Source organism: Canis lupus, chromosome 6 (assembly GCF_048164855.1).
Source record: "Canis lupus baileyi chromosome 6, mCanLup2.hap1, whole genome shotgun sequence".
NCBI lineage: Eukaryota > Metazoa > Chordata > Mammalia > Carnivora > Canidae > Canis > Canis lupus.
In genome coordinates, this window is record NC_132843.1 from 24,376,152 (window position 1) to 24,393,957 (window position 17,806).

At 37.1% G+C, this 17,806-nt stretch overlaps 1 protein-coding gene across 1 annotated transcript in view; it reads right to left on the reverse strand.

The window, feature by feature from the left end:
- Positions 1–319: 319 nt before the first annotated feature.
- The window catches only part of KLHL14 (kelch like family member 14), a 116,518-nt gene continuing 99,031 nt past the window's right edge, over positions 320–17,806 (reverse strand). The window contains exon 9 of the mRNA XM_072829165.1: positions 320–1,869. Coding sequence (XP_072685266.1) covers positions 1,822–1,869 — 48 coding nt within the window. The 3' untranslated portion in view covers positions 320–1,821. The remainder of the gene's footprint in view (positions 1,870–17,806) is intronic.

Below are 17,806 nucleotides of genomic sequence, written 5' to 3' on the forward strand. Positions count from 1 at the left end.
GAATTTCTCTCTAACAGCAGAAGTGTACAGTCTATTGACCATTCCCTGAGTGGGGCTACAATTTTCATGTCTAAGTGTGTTTGCCAGCTGCATGGGCTCATCTGAGCCTGGACTGCAGGAGTACTGATGATGGAATCATGGGTTAAAGTCCTGATTTATTGCTTACTGGCTGTATAAGAATGCGCACATTACAACAGGTGCATTAAAAATATAACCAGGCGGCACACCAGGCTATGGAATATTCTTCAACACTAAAAAAAAGTGAGCTACCAATCCATGAAAAAAAAAACATGGAGGAAACTTGAATGCATATTACTAAGTGAAAGAAGTCAATCTGGGAAGGCTACGTATGATTCCAACTATATGACATCGTGGAGAAGGCAAAACTATGGAGACAGTAAAAAGATCCATGGTTGTTAAGGTTGAGGTGGGGGCAAGGGATGAACAGAAAGGATTTTTAGGGCAATTAAAATACTGTGTATGATGCCATGATGGGTACCTGTCATTTGCCCAAACTCACAGACTACACAACACTAAGAGGGGACCATAATATAAACCATGGACTTTTGAGTGACTGTGATATGTCAGTGTGAGTTCATCAGTTGTAACGAATGTACCACTCTGGTGAGGGGTGTTGATATTGGAGGAGGCTCTGTGTATTTGCTGGGGGCTGGTGAGGGCTGGGGATATATGGGAAATTTATGTGTCTTCCCCTGAATTTTCCTGTGAATCTAAAAATTCTCTAAAAAATAAAATTCTAATAAAAAAAACAAACAAACATAGCCAGCATTTATGAAATGCTCGCAATGAACCAGGCATTACACTAAATGCTTTACTTGAATCCATACCTTCTACTCACAGAGCCCTATTAGATCCTTTTTGTGATCCTTATGTTGTAGACAGAGGTTTGGGGCTTAGAGATGCTGTATACTTTGCACACACTGGGTGACGGGTTAAGCTGGAATTCTAACCTAGGACTACTTGTCTGGTCCCCTGGTGCTATGCAGCTCTTGGATGATAGCTCTTGGGGTTCTTGTGATAGCCCAGTGAAATACAACAGTGTTGATTAGTGATTAAGCTCTGTGTAAATGCTAATTGACATGCTTTGGAGTGGGACAAATGGCAAGTCCCTCAGCACATGACCATCTCGTACAGATGGTTCCAGATAGGGAGTGGCTCCCCTACCTGCTGGCATCCTGGACCTCAGCCTGTCTTGGGGAGGGGCAGTGCAATGATTGCAGGGATGTTAGCCCTCTCCCTGTGCTAGGGAGAAGATCTAGGTGAGAAGCAAAGGGAGTATTGTTCTCCTCCAGGTCTTGCACACAAGCTTGAGATTGGGCCTGTGCAAGACTCTAGCTGTTCTGTTAATCTTAATGGGAGGAGAGAAACCAGTGTTAGCAACCAAAGTGCTCAGGCCCCTACAACCAAGATTGCAAATGCTCACTGTGTATCTATTCTACAAGCACTGCGTATCTATTCTTCATCTCTGCAAGCAGCACAGGACCAAACACTATCCCCTTTTCACATCTGGGAAAAGAGAAGTAGAAAGAGGTAAAATCGTTTGCCTAAGGTCATGGGCTTCATCATTGCTAAGAGCAAGGACTGGCATTCAAACATTTCTTTAACTCCAAATTCAGAATTTTATCTAGTAGATGCTTCTGCAAAAGAAAAAAAAAAAAGCTGGTGTTTCAGTTCTTTTATGCTAAGCTCCATTTCAGCGTTTCTTCTGATGTATGGCCCAAATTCTGCTTCAGTGGGTCTTGTTCAAAACTCATTTCTTTGGTGAACCAGCCTCTAATCTCATATGACCACAGGCTCTCCTTAGACCGAAGCTCCCGGACATGGTCTTTGAAAAATGACATCATAATCCTAAAAAGAAATGAAGGAAATTGAAACCAATCTTCGCGACACACTATTTTTATTTGGTTGCTTGTGCTATTTAGATGAAGAGGGTACTGGATAGGGACTATATCTTTTCCATGTTTTATACCATGCTTAATAAGTTCTCAGAATATAATAAATGTTTCACAGGCCAATGAAAAATTCCAAAGCACATAACCTGCTGGGAGGTTGTAAAATTATTCATGGCTGACACTGATGAGAAGATCAGAGATTTTACCCTACAGGGAGAAGACACTGTGACACCCAGAGAAGCCAGGAGTTATTTTTGGGAAAACCAGATGTACAGAGTATTTCAATGCAACTTGTTTTCAGAAGGAATGTTAATAAGCACGCACAAATGTACATAATAACAATGTACTAATTTATGTTATTCTATTATTAAACTAGAGTTGGTGCTGGTTATTTTCCATGTGATACACTGATTTTAATATAGATTTTGAGAGGAACTTTAAAATGCAATATTGCTGATTAAATGAGATGATATAGGTAGAGGACAGCATATATATATTAACGATGATATAAATCTAAATTATCATTCCTGATGATGGAATCATTTCAGTTGTCTGAATAAGTGAATGGGCTTTCTGTAATTAGTGGGAAATAAACATGTGAAGCTGTTGGAAAAATACAATTTGACATGGAACCATCCACACTGTGGTGACAGTTACGTGGGATGTTGGAGGTAAGATAACCTAGAATGAGAGGTAGGAGAAAAGATTATCTGGAATAAGAAGGAGGAGAAAGTACATGAGAAACGTACATGGATGTTGAGGGCTATCATTCTTGAACATTTGCTTTCTTAATTTATCTGTTGTAATGTCCTGGTATCGATATTCATTGCAAATGAAACCTTTTTACTAATGTGTGTGTGTATGTGTGTGCGCGTTTCTAGAAGGCTTAGTACTTATGTATACTGAAACAGTTTAAGCACAACTATGGTAGAAAGTCAATATACAGAAATTTTGAGGCAGTGAAGGAGTGGGCTACTGGAACCACTGGAAGGCAGAGGCTATGAGACACTCAAGTCTAGATCAGTGGTCAAGGCTCGTCAGAGCTGGGTGGCAGCACAGTGACCTGGAGTAGGATGTGTCCTCAAATAAGAATGGGGCAGGAGGATGGCATCTCAAAGTCTTGTGAAAGAGATCGCTAAATAAATAAATGTGGGGGGCACCTGGGTGGCTCAGCAGTTGAGCGGCTGCCTTTCAGCTCAGGGCGTCATCCTGGGGTTCCTGGGATCGAGTCCCACATGGGCTCCATACAGGGAGTCTGCCTCTCTCTCTGCCTGTGTCTCTGCCTCTCTCTCTCTGTGTCTCGCATGAATAAATAAATATATAAATAAATGTGAAACACTAGGTGCTATGATGATGATGATGTGTTTTGAGTATCTACCAGGTGTCAAGTATATATTTTACATGCGAATACATGTACCAGATGTTTTATTTTTTAAAAAGATTTATTTATTTATTTATTTGAGAGACAGAGGGACAGAGAGATGGTGAGGGTGAGAGGGAGAGGGAGAGGGAAAGAGAATCTCCAGCAGACTCTCTGTTGAGTGGGGAGGCCATCTTGGGGCTTGATCTCACCACCTGAGATCATGACCCCAGCCAAAATCAAGTCAGATGCTTAATTGACTGAGCCACCCAGCAACCTCCTTATTTTTCTTTTGAAAGGGAATGTTTCCATTACATTGCTAGACCTTACAGTTTGCATTAAGTAAAATATGTGTTAATACAATTCATTGCAGGGGCACCTTGATGGCTAAGTTGGTTAAGCAGCTGCCTTTGGCTCAGGTCATGATCTCAGGGTCCTGGAATTGAGCCCCACATTGTGCTCTCTGTTCAGTGGGTAGTCTGTTCCTCCCGCTTCTCATGCTGTCTCTCTCTCTCTCAAATAAGTAAATAAAATCTTAAAAAGATATAATTCAGCTGGAATTTCAATGTTAGGCCCTTTTGGATGGTAGAAGAAGGTTGGATCAAAACTTACAGATTTGGATATGTTTATTGCTTAGAATCTACTGTCAATTTTCTTTCCCAAAGTAATTCACATACTAAGTAGAGCAGATTAATAAAATTTCAAGTTCAACTATGTTATCAGTAGACTGGATGACTAAGATGAGAGGCTGACCCTGAACAAGGACAAAAGTTTCCAATGAGATTCTGTTTATTATGTAATTTACAAAGAGTAAGAGGAGTGAGTCTTTCTGGGGTATTTTTGTTTGGAGGCCCAGAAAAGGATAGGAGATTGTTAATGTTCTTTCCTGTAGAAGAGCTCCTGTCCCATCAAACACAGATAAGATTGACCATTAAATAAAGCTTTCTTCTTTTTCTTTCTTTCTCTTTCTTTCTTTCTTTTTCTTTCTTTCTTTCTTTCTTTCTTTCTTTCTTTCTTTCTTTCTTTCTTTCACGTCATGTGAGTAAGCAGAATGCTATGTTCTGCTGGTAACAGTGGAAGTCAATGTTAAGATTACCAAAATGGTGAAGAAATTGATTTTACCTCATAGTACGATGGCTAAAAGAATGGTCTTTGTCCTGAATCTGCTTTCTCTTTCTTCTTCCAGGTTCTGTCTCTTTTCTGCAGTTAGTACTCCTTCTTGTTTCTCTCCTGCCCTTTCCCCCTTCCTTCTTCCTCCTGATGCAGCTCTGCCTGACATCCACTTTCATGCTCTCTCTACCTGTTAACTTCTTGGGGAAAATGGGATGAGAAGTTTTAAATTTCTCTTGGCAGAAAGAAGCATGCTTTCTGAGAGCCCTTTCCCACCCTTTGACTTAGCAGCTTTTTAGGATCTTGTTTTAGTATTTTTCATGACCATTGTCATACAGGTTATACCATTGCATTGCTTCACCAAGTTGGGCTGTGAACAGAGATATATTTTAAAAATGGATATGCCAAGACCTACGCTAGCTGAACAGTTTAGCACCAGGCTAGTTTACATAACACATATCTTACTGCTATATACCGAGGTCTAAATTATGTGGTAAGATAATTAGAGATTAAAAATTGTGACTTCAAGATAATATGTGCAAAATAAGTGGAGTAAAGAGTGATTCACTCGAGAGAAGAATTACACCATTACCAGAAAAATTAAATTCTAAACATTGAGATTCAGTTTTCCCTTGTGAGGTTCATCCTGAGTGCACTTGTTTCTCTTTCACTAGATTTCTCCTCTTTCCTGTTCAGTGTCCTCTGAGAAATCACTGTCTTCAGGTAGTTTGTAAGCAAGGCCATTGGCTCTCTAAGCAGGAAGTCAAAGTCGATTGTAGAAATTGGACTGTCAACAATGGGGCTTGTGAGTGGTCTCCCAAATTCTCCTCCTTTGCTCTTCCCAGTACATCATGTGGTTTATAATGTATACTTGGTTTGGAATTTAGTCAAAAGCTTTAGGCTTCTCCACAGGTGCAAGTATGCACCCACACACAGACAACAATCTTTTATATACAAATGCACATATTCCATTACTTCGGGGTATACACATGTTTACCTTCCTGAGTTTTTTATACAAACACAAACACATACACACACACACACACAATTCTGTTACCAGGCCTCTCTGTACAGGGGCTTGATTGAATGAGGCAGGAAAGGACAGAAGTTCCCAGGTGATCATAAACACTATTTTCAAAACATGGGCAACCCACTTAACTATATTAAACAGGATTGACAGCAATTATTCAACTATTGGGTTAACTCCTCAAATGAGAATACCTTATATGTCTTCATCGTTGCAGATTAGTTGTTTCATTAATGAATTCTATTAGCTTAATATGCATCAAGATAACAGAGCCAACAATTCTCTCAGACAACTTACATTTGGGTTTAGAATGGACTATAAAAGGGTACTTATTTTGTAAAACCTATAATGCATATTTCCCATTTTAGTTATACTTTATTTTTGTTGGTGTACAAATTAGTTTATATTTTCCTGAACACAAATGCTGCCTGAAATGGGAAGAAAGTGGTCTAGGATTCTAGTGAGTGCAATGGAAAAATGAAATGGATAAACAATTTGCCTCAGACAGACATTTCTCTTTTTGTGGTGGTGGGAAGGGTACTAAGGAGGACTATGGAAACATTGATAACTTATTTTTTTTTTATTACAAAACTTATTTATCTAATTTTTTAAATTATAGGAACATTTCTTTTTCTTTTTTTTTTTTTTAAATTTTTATTTATTTATGATAGTCACACAGAGAGAGAGGCAGAGACATAGGCAGAGGGAGAAGCAGGCTCCATGCAGGGAGCCCGACGTGGGATTCGATCCGGGGTCTCCAGGATCGCGCCCTGAGCCAAAGGCAGGCGCCAAACCGCTGCGCCACCCAGGGATCCCGGAACATTTATTTTTCAACACTTAATTTGTTATTACAAAAGTAGCACATACCCTATAGAAAAGAAGTACAAATAAGCGCACCTAAAAATTCACCTCAGTTAAAAATGCATTGGAATTAGATCTGCAGTGAAGGATTTGTACCACATATTAAGAGTAGTTATCCCAGTGTAGGGATTGCTAGTATGGTAATTTCATTTTTATGGTTCCTTTGGAGAGAACCAGAGAGTTGCTTTGAAAATGTGTTGAATTAGATGTGTGTGGGAGAGAACTAGAAAATACCTTAAAAAGGAGAAACAAAACAAAACAAAAAAACTATGAAAAACCTAGAAGTGGAGTACTTGGGTCGTGTCCCAAATTCCTTAAGCTTTCTTTGCTTTAAAGAAGCGACCTGTAGATGGTGGATAGTGGTGTCTGGGTGCTCACAGCCACACACAGAGCTCTACCAGGGCTTGAGTTACAATAAAATCTTTAAGGTATTTTTGTATTTTTCGTTCTTTTTTTAAAACTTTAATTGACTTTTGCAACAACTCATCTGAAACTTTCCACTTTTTATTGTATCAGATGATAAAAAAAGCAATCTAATCGACTCCAGGTAGACTTTGCCCTCTGGTTTTCTTATACTTTCAGATTTTTGTCAATTAAGTGTCTTATGGTGAGATAATTGTAGGCTTACATGGAGTTGTAGGAAATGATGCAGAGAGATCCTGTGTGCCCTTTACCTAGTTTTCTGCCAATGGTAACATCTAGCAAAAAGTATGATAGAATGTCACAACCAGAATACTGACAATGATCTAGTCAGGGTACAGAACATTTCATCACCACAAGGACCTCTCATGTTGTCCTCTTCCCTCCTGCCCCCACCTCTTCCTTAACCCTTGACAACTGCTCATCTATTCTCTATTATTTAATTTTGTCATTTTAAGAATACTATACAAATTCACATAGTAGGTGATCATTTGGGATGACTTTATTACCTCAGCCTAAACCAGTGATTTATCCAGATTGTCACATGTATGAGTACTTCATTTCTTTTTATTGATTCCATGTCAGGGATGTACTACAGTTTATTTAATGTTACCTCCTGTGAGACTTTTTGGCTATTTCTAGTACTAGGTTATTATGCATAATTTGACCTGTAAAGATAAAATTTCTATAAACAAAAATAACAACAAAACTTAACGCTCATCGAATGCCTAAAATATTCTAGGCAATGTTCTGAGAGCTTAACATGTAGCTGACGCAATGTCTTGGTTTTTTGACACTTGACAGTGGTAAAACTGTGAAGATACCAGGGCAATTGGGATGGTCAGTCACCCTGTCACGTCATTAACTCCAAGAAATCTGTAAAGTGATTTATAGCTATTAAATAATGAAACATTGGGACTTATTAAAGTATTGTCCTTAAATGGTAAGAGTAGTGAAAAAGTTCATTAGCTGTCCTAAGTACCACTGAGTCCAAAGGTCTTCAATAAATTCCTTTTTGGGCAGCAAGTTCTTGAAAGGTGCTATTTATTTATTTATTTATTTATTTATTTATTTATTTATTTTGAAAGGTGCTATTTAAATGACAAAATCTGTGTTTTCTCCATCTGTATGATAGGCAAGGATTATAGAGCACTAACTACTTGGGAACAAAGTTACTATTTGTTGAGATTTCTCAAGCTGTTAGGTACATTTCATTTAATTCTGATGACAAACTTTTGGAGTAGGAATTACTATTCTTTTTTAAAATTTATTTTATTTTTTTTTAGGAATTACTATTCTTATTCATAGATGAAAAAATTGAAGATCAGGAGTTAAAATAATGTATTTCAAATCACAAATAAGTGACAAGGCAATGAACAGTGGCATTGCATTGCCTTTGCCCTTTCTGAGGCTGTATAAATCTGTCTCTCAAATAATAGAGAGCTCTGATGTGAAGAGCGTGTGCCTAATTCACATATGCTAGTGGCTCTCCAACCAGAATCTCACCTTCAGTCTTCCCCAGGTTAAGGGAAGGTAAACATTGCTCTCTGTGGCCCCTAACTCAATGGTGGCATGTATCAGGTTATCCCAGGGATGGTCTGGCTTTCTGTTCTGGTGTGGAAGTCATGTTTTATAGCAAGCATGGTAGCTTGGGGTAGGCAGTGAGGGATCTCAGCTTCTACTCAATCAGATGACTTCAATTTCCGTGAATGTCTGAGGGGAGATGAAATGTCTCAGCACTCTTTTGCCTATAAATTCTCTTTGAAGATATCCCCCTAATTAATTTACAGAAGCAACAACAATTTTTTAAATATTTTAATTTACAGTCTTTGCTTTTGGAAGGTTATAGTCACTGGATCAGTAAGCCTCCTTCTGAGCAAGTCCTCTGGGGATATGACGCTCACATATAGAAAATGTGGTGAGGCAGCCGTAACAATGAGCCACTCAGATCCTCTACTGTAGGGAGCATATTGGACTCACAGTCCCAGCTGCTGTGTTCTGAACCTATTGCTGTCTTTATGCCAGAGCCACACTTCCCACAGATTGCTTCCAGCAAATGATGGAGCGTGTCAGGGATGCTAAAGACAGGCTTGTTCCTACCAAGTGGAGAACTTCTCTTAAGAGTGATTTTTGCCTCCAGGACTTCCCCTTGGCCTTCTTCAAACCTTAGGCTTTTGCTGCAGGCTGAGAATCTTTGTGCCCAACCTTTTTTTCTTTCCTCTCTCCTTCCATTGGGGTCGGACCTGAATTGCATAGTCAGGGTTCCTGTCTCCATTGGTGCCCTCCCCTTTTCCCTGTTGGGCAATTTCTTCAATACATCTCTTTCACATCTACACTTGTTTTGGTGTTTGCTTCTTAGAGAACCTTAACTACCACCTACTTAATACCTACTGTCTTCAGTTTTGAGGACTTAGCCAAAATTTTCATTTGAAACAACAGAAAAAAATCCATTTAATATCCACCTATATTTGCCATGGGTTCAAATTTTAGAATATTTGATTTAATGCCAGATATCTGAAACTCAAACTTTTTTGGGGAAAGGAGAGGTAGATTTGGATCCACAGAATATTTGAAGAAAAATCATTTTAGTATAGATTTCTGAGATATTTTCCCATGTTTCTAGATCAGTTTACTTGTCGAAATGGAAACAGAACAGAAGTAGAAGAGGATTGCTTTGGGACTCTGAGGCCAGTTATGTGGCTCCTAAATTTATCTCTTTCTCTTACCAATGATGGTCTTGAATACAACTCTTTGTCTCTCTGTATTATGCTTCCTTCATCTGAAAAGGTAAAATTAGTTCATCACACCCAAGAAAAAAGTATTATTACTCCCATTTTGCAGATGATAAATCTAAGGCTGAGAGAGAAGAATTTAGCTTGCCCAAGTTAACCTAGCTAGGAAACAACAGAATCAAGATTTGGATAGGAGGGTCAGTGGTTATAGCTTTTGCTCTTTTTATCTATTTAAAACTGCATCCAATGATCTTTAAGGTGTTTCCAATTATTAACTTTACGGATTTATATACTTGAAATTAAAAGATAACACCTTGTCTAAATTCATATTTTAACTGTGCATGGATTTTGTGTTAGTGAACAGCACTACCTTATTGGGCGATTTTAGTTTATTTTTCATTGGCTGCTTTACTGAGCCTCATCAAATGTATTTGCTTTGCAGAGCTGCAGTGGATTAATTCTGAATAAGTAATTTGGAAATGTTTTTATTCATTTCTGTGGAAACCATCTATTTGGATTTTCATATATCAAGATCATAGAGATTTGTCCCAGTCCAATTGCAATCTTAGTTACAGCAGTGCCGGCTTACATATTAAGGGCATAGTTTTGCTCTGATGGCCCTTCAGAAATCTGTAATTGGTGTGGAACACTGACACTAACAGAATGTGTCTTATGAGGTCCTAGGAGTTAGGCTTCTGCAGATTAATGGAATCTTTCTTGATGGAACAAGCCCTTTGGAATTCATTAACACTATCTGCCTCTCCCATTAGCTACTCACTTCTCACACAATTCATTTGCTCTGTCTCTCCTGGCGTTTTGGAATCAAACCTGAATCTGAGAGTCTAACTGGTAGCTGAAGAAATATATACTGAACATATTCCATGACTTTTTACCCCCAGACAGAGATTTTTGGGTTTTCTTTTAATTTTGGGATGAATAATACTTCCTTATATATTTCTTTTCTACAGAACAAGATTCTTTTTATTCTCGGAATAAAAAAATTCTCAGGTCATCCTGCCTCCATCATTACTTTATGCCCTTCATCTTCATCCCTAGTCTTAGGATTTGGGGGAGGACATAATACCTTTTTTCTCCTAAACGTTACTGAGAGGGCTGTGTTTGTGTGTGGGTAGATATTAGGGGACATGCAGTGCAGACTTCCTGGAGACTAGGAACCATGTCTAAAGAAAATGCTGTGGGGATGGTCCAAAGATCTAAGAATCATGTGAGAAATTTAAGCCACAGGTATAAATTCTGGGAGAGCTTATATTAAATATCCAAGATCAAATAAATAAATGAATAAATAAATAAATATCCAAGATCATCTTACTCTCTCTTTCCCTGTTTATTTATCCTTTATCTTTTTTCTTTCTTTCCTTTTTTCTTTCATATTAGATGATGTTTTGTACAAAATCGTTTCTTAAAACAGAGTAGTTACAACTGATTTATAGTATGTAAAACAGCGTCTAATATGCTAAATACCACCAACCCAAAGGTGCTAGGTTTGCCCATTTTGATGAACTTTTAAAATTCTGCTTATGTTTATATTATACCTGGTGATATTACAGCTATAGCAGCTTTCTTTTGGTTTTTTCTTACATTTAAATTTTGTTTCCTGTAAACATCATCTAATGAGTTTTTAAAAACCAGCCTAACAATCTTATTCTTTCACTTTGAGTATTTAATCCATTCATCTTTAATGAAATTACTGATATATTTGGTTTTATATCTCCCATCTTATTATTTGCTTTTTCTTTAGTCTGCTTTGTATCTTCTTCTCTCTCTTTTCTTGCATTTTCTTAAATTAATTGAATACTTTTGTCATACCATTTTCTCTTATTTGTTAGTTTTACAATTTTTATTATTCTTTTGATAGTTAACCTAGAGACCACAACATGTCTTCTTGACTTAATACAAATTATTATTTTACCTCTTCCCTAATACTGCTAGAAACTTAGAATATTTGAATTCTATTTACCATTCCCTGTCCTTTGAATTATTCTTGTTATAGAATTTAGTTATCTATTTATTTTAAATTTCACAAGAATTTGCAATTGTTTTGTATGGTCAATATTCATTTATAGTTACCTACATATTTGTCCTTTCATATATATATACCTTTTGCATTCTTTTTTCTCTCTGTGCTTCATTTGGATATTTTCTGTTAATCTTTCTTTCAGTTTACCAATCTTTGTTCTGTTGTATCTAATTTGCTGTTCACTCCATTCACTGAGTTAATTTAAGATACTTTATTTTTTTCTTTTTAGTTTTAGAATATCTAGTTGGTTATTTTAAAATCCAGATTCTAATTCTTTGGTGAATTTTCCATCCTTTCATTCATTTTCTCTACTTTTCCTACATTTTATTTAATATATTGATCATAGTTATTTATTTGCTGACTCAAAAATCTAGATCAGTAGTGGGTTTATTTATTATCTCTTTTTGTTCTGTTGATTTAGATCATATGGTCTTGTGTTTTTTTCTCCTGTCTAATAATTTTTGACTGAATTAATGGTTTTATGTATAAAAGAACTGTAGTGGCTCAACATAATTTTATCTTCCATTAGGGAAAGTTTCCTCTTAACTCTGTTATGCAGATAGAATGAGGAGGTGATTATCTCAATTCATTCAGGGACTGAGTTTAGCTGGATCTCATTTCAGGATTTCTTCTTCTACCCTTAGTTTGTTCCTATTCCACGGCAGTCTCTCCCAGACTCTTGGCTGAGAGTCTGGTCTTTGTATCCTCAGCCTGAAGTCTGAAGAAGATTCAGCTCTTCCCTCCAGTGGCTTTCAGCTTAATTTTTTATCTTCCTAATGTGTATAACTTTAAAATTCACAAATGTCTTAAGGAAATGGAGTCATATATTTGAAGCAGTTTTCTTTACCTGGCAAATTTTTTAATTCCTAAGCACTGTGAGATTTTGGGAACTTTCTCCTGCCTTCTAGAAGTTTTTGGCCTGAATAACATTTCTCCTAAACAACACCAGAATTCCAAACATTTCCCTTCAGGAAAAACTGGTTGTGTTTAGGTTTCCTCAAGTTTTTATTTTGTCACTCCGGTTCTATATTACAGCTAAGTTTGCTGGTTTCTCTTTCCCACATCACAGATTCTCTGATTGAGCCAAGTTTGATCAACTTGTGGCCAGGACTTAAAGATGTCCCCAGAGAAAAAAATTACTGGCCATTGCCGGCTTACTTCAGAACACTGTTCCCTTCTTTGGAAGTTTAGTTTACTTACTCTTAATTGCTTTTAGTGCTCTCTGATGCCTTGCAAAATATTTTAAAATATTAACTTATTCACTTTTTGTCAGTTGCCACAGAGAACATCTTGGCCTGCTGTGTTTTACTTCATCCTATCTAAATATGAAAAGTTCTTGTCCTCACACTTCTCATTTTCTTTATCATTTGTATACCATTGTTCAGTACTTTGCTCTGAAGATGATTATAATATTTTTATCTAGAAGTTATCCATATGAAACTAAGTTAGTTGTTATTTACTGTATTTTTAAGAATTACCTGATAAACATTAATTGAAGAACAAAAATTCTATTTATTTTCTACTTATCTCTAGGACTGATTTTATATACTCCCTCTGCTGTAGCCTTCACTGATGCCCCTGGTTGGACATAAACTCTTCCTTTCAGAAACTCCACATCACCTTATTTATATATCTCTATTGCACATATACCCTGCATTATAGTTACTTATATTTATATTCTTTATAGGGCACATCATAGTGCTTTGTCCATAGTGAAAGGAATAAATGAGCAAAAACTGACAGCATTATACTGGAGATACTTTCTGGGATACCAAAAGAGTTATTAACTATTCATCCTCATCATTTGTGAAGAGATCCCCTAAGATTCAATGGATTCAATGTCTGTGAATGTTTTTTTGGGCTAGAGGCCAGAATTATACCAGTACTATTTCATTTGTGTACTGGGGCAGATTTTCAAAATGGTAAGGTTTTATTACAACTGAACAAGGGTTTTTGCATTAAAGTTTGGCTTTCACAGTCATTAAATAGAGGAAACATGGTTAATGTGACAAAGACAATTATCTTGCCCATACTCACAGGCAGAGGCTATTGTAGAGTTTGTCATATTGATAGCAGTCAGAATTGTCTTTGAGGAAATCCATGTACAACTTACATTTTCAAGATTATGAGCATAAAATTTCTGAGTCAGAAATAACTTTGCTACTTCACAGATTCTAATAACTCAAAGATCAAACTCTTCCCATTTATTGAGCACAACTATAGGCAAAGCACTGTGGGGAAAAAAACATTTTAGGCATTATCCATTCTACACCAAGGGGATTAGTTAAAATAAGGCATAAGTATGTCATATAATGCCATCAATATAATAAAATATATGATTGATGCTATATAAACCTTACAGGTAGTAAATATTTTAAGGATTTAAAGGAGATGATGACCATACTAGGTATTTGAATTATATTTTCTCATCAGACATGTAACGTCAAGGGCCTTGCTTTTCCTTCTTTTCTTTTTTTTCTTCCTATGAATCGGCTTAATGTGGCCAATGGTGTTGGAAAATAAATAAATACATTTAATATGGCATCCTATCCCAGCTGGTTTTAATAGTCTAAATTGCTTTTAAGAAAAACTTGTAGGACAAGTAGAGAACTTCCTGCCAAACTGTATAAATGCCATCTGGCCTGAAGTGGGATGTTGGTGGTCTAAGTCCATTCACAAGGAAACTACAAGTTACCACAACTATTCTGGAAGACCCTGGAGGTGAGGGGAGCTGCAGCATTTCTCATTAGAAATGTTAAGTGAGGAAAAGGGACTGGAGATGAACCGAATAAGCAATATCTCTGGAGACAGCTTTTATGTATTTCAAAGTGTTTGTTACAGTGAAGCAATATTAGCAGTGGGTGGAACATGAACTGTAGAGTGCAATTGGTGGGAGGGAGTCAGAAAGAACACATAAGAATGCTGTTTGATGACTCTATGACACCAGTACCTAAATCAAAATTTGCCAATGCTTGAATGTTCCTTCAGCACACTATGAAATTATTAAAAATTACTATAAAGACCACCTAGTCACATGGAAACATGCTTGTGAAATGGTAAAAATTTAAGATATCAAGATATAAATTCAGTTGCATAAAATGCAAAATGTCAAATGAAAAAGATGGATAAGAGTTCAGACCCCAAAGATAAAAGTTATTATACTATATGGTGGACTAAAGGTATTTTTCTCTTTCCTCTTGTATTTCCCAGAGTGTCCATAATTTGGTTATATCATGTTGATAATTAAAAAAATAGTGCCTTTATTCAATAAATATTTTATGGCATTATGTTGTTGTTTTTGTTTTTTTTTTTTCAAAGGCACATCATATATTCTCTCTACCTTCAAGGAACCCTGAATCTAGTAAAAGGGTAAGACATAAAAATCTCACAGATAGTATGAGATAGATAAAGTAAGAAAGCCATAGTAAGTCAGATGAAAAATATCACACAAGACTGTTGTGATCATGAAGGCTTAATGAAAGCAGTGGAGTTTGAACAAGACCTTGAAGGACATGATTTTAATAGATAGTGTTGAGCATGAAATGGCATTCTCTGTGGAGAAAATGCACAAGCAAAAGGGCAAAGATGGAAAAGCATAGCTGTGTTTGTGGAAAAGCAAGGATTCACATTGCTCAATGAACACAGAAGGAAAGAAAAATGTCACCTAGAAGTGAGGCTGAGGCCAGATTTTAAGGTATACTTTCCTGCCAAGGGAAAAGTTGGACTTTGTCGTTGCATCCAGGTAGCTGATCTGCATATTTCACTTTGAAGTTCACAAGATGCAAAGTGTTTTCACATTCTTTACATATGATTTTCATGATGTTTTGAATAAGAGATTATCACTCCATATACAGATGATGAAACTCAAGTTGGAGAAGCTCCATGACCTCCGAAGATCACAGAACAAGTTCCTTTTGCCCACTCTTCACATCCCTGTAGTTAATTTACACCAACAAGACAGCATTTGCCATGATGCATCATCATTCATTGTTCACTGTCCCCTCCAGCACAACATCTTCACAGATGGCAAATGTAGACAGACAATTCACCAAGAGTTCCTACATGACTTCAAATGGTTGACTTAAGAAGTTTCTTTGTTGGCAGGAGAAGATGGTGGTTAGAGGATGACTTAATCTTAAAGCCTTGGTTTGACTCCTAGCTCCATTACCTATCAGCTGTCTGACCTTATCAAATAGTGTACTCTTTCTGAGCTTAAGTGTCCTGACCTTTAATATATGAACAAATATTTACCTCATGGAATTGTTCAGAAGAGTAAATGAGAAAACATGTATAAAATGCCGGCATAATACCTGATTCATTACAAGCGTTAAATTAGTGGGAGTGTTATGGTGTTATAATATTGTTGACATAACTTTGATTAATAAACAAATATTATTTCTTTTGTTCCTTTTTTCCTAATTTAGTTCAATCAGTTTCCAAATGTCCCTGATTTTTTTAAAAAGATTTTATTTGTTTGAGAGAGAGAGAGAGAGTGAGAGAGCACAAAGTGGGGAGGGGACAGGCAGAGGGAAAGGGAGAAGCAGGCTGCTCTATACGGGGCTCCATCCCATGACCCATGAAATCATAACTTGAACCAAAGGCAGCTGCTTAACCAACTGAGCTACCCAGATCCACCTCCCCCCAAATATCCTGGATTTGAGTGACTTGATTGGGAGCAAGAAGCCACCATCTCTCTAAATGTAGGATGACTTCATTCCACAGCCGAATGTTTACCTCACTACCCCTTACCCCCACCACCTAACTCCAGTGTCATTTTGTCGTACATAGGGGATTTGAAAGGCCTCAGAGGAAGAGTCAGCCTAATAAATGAAAAACAAAAGGGGAGGTCAGAATCAAGGACCACTTTACCTGAAGTTATATAATTCTTTTTAGCTTGAGGAGTGGACAGTTCTACATGTTAACTCACTCCAGTCATCTTGTTTTTAGGATCATTAGTGAACTAAAAGCACTAAGGTAATACTAATGTTAAGAATTGGCATTTACTGTGTCCTTAATATATGCCAGACAATAACCTAGAATAAAATGAGCCACTTAAACTTCAATTTGTAGAAGACTTCTTTCTTATTCTGATACCATTGTGTTGCATTTTTAAAGCATATTTTTCTTATTCATCTGTAAAAATGAACCTTTTGTCATTACACCAAGCCTGTAAACTCAACAAATGTAGAATGCCTCCATCAAGAGCCCCATCCAATCCTTGGCCTGTATTTATTGTACCAACCAGAGCAGAACTGTATGGATACATCTACACAAAGAAAACATACTACTTAGTTTCTTTTTATGTTGACCTTTCTGCTTCTTTTCATTGCCATTTTCTTTTCATTTTTTAAAAAGATTTATTTATTTTAGAGAGAGAGTGAGTATGAGTGGAGGGAGAGGCAGAGGGAGGGAACCTTAAGCAGAATCCACACTGAGCATGGAACCCTACACAAGGCTTGCTCTCATGACCCTAAGATCATGACCTAAGCTGAAACCAAGAGTCAGACACTTGACCGACTGAACGACCCAGATGCCCTGCCATTTCATTTTCTATCACAGTTTCAACATTCTCTAGATCAGATGCCTCTAGGAAGTCAGGCTTGATCAGTCATGATCTTCCTGGTACTTCATATATGTGACCTCAGTCTATCAAGATACCCACCAATGTGTATTAATTGGCTTTGGGATGTTTCGCCAACCTTATTTTAGCTCACTTGCTATTTCATTTAAAAAATACTTTGACCTAGAGAACCGAATTTAATAAGAACTCTGACATTTATAGTGATGCCTTCTGGGATGTGTTCAATAAATACTCGTTACTTATAATGTCGATAATGATGACAATTTGTTAGGTGATGTAAATATCAAGCAGCTGGGAAAATATGCATTTGGCCCTAATAGGGGAGCACAAATACAGGTACTAATTTCAAGCCTAGAAACACAGCTTCACTGACTAAAAAATCTGGTTCCTATGCTCACGCTCCTGGTTTTTGCCAGTCTAGTTATGGACTTAAAGTAGGCGGTTCCTTGGGATTAGGAAAAAGACAAGTTTTTGCTTGACTGCCCATATCTGGTCAGTACTAGAGATTTTGGGGACTCAGGGCATTTGGAAGAAGCCCTGCAACAACTAGCCGATTGACTCAGGAGAAGATGGTAACAGGCTACCACAGAGAGCAAGCATGGAAAGCAGGACATCCAGTAGAAGAACACAGAAACTCCATTACTCTTGTTTTCATGGAATATTCGGAGGGATCATATGATCCTTTCATCATGAGTTTAATCATCAATGAAGGCACACTTGCTGGGAAGAAATAAGTAAATTATTTCCAGCTTTCAGGCTTTAGG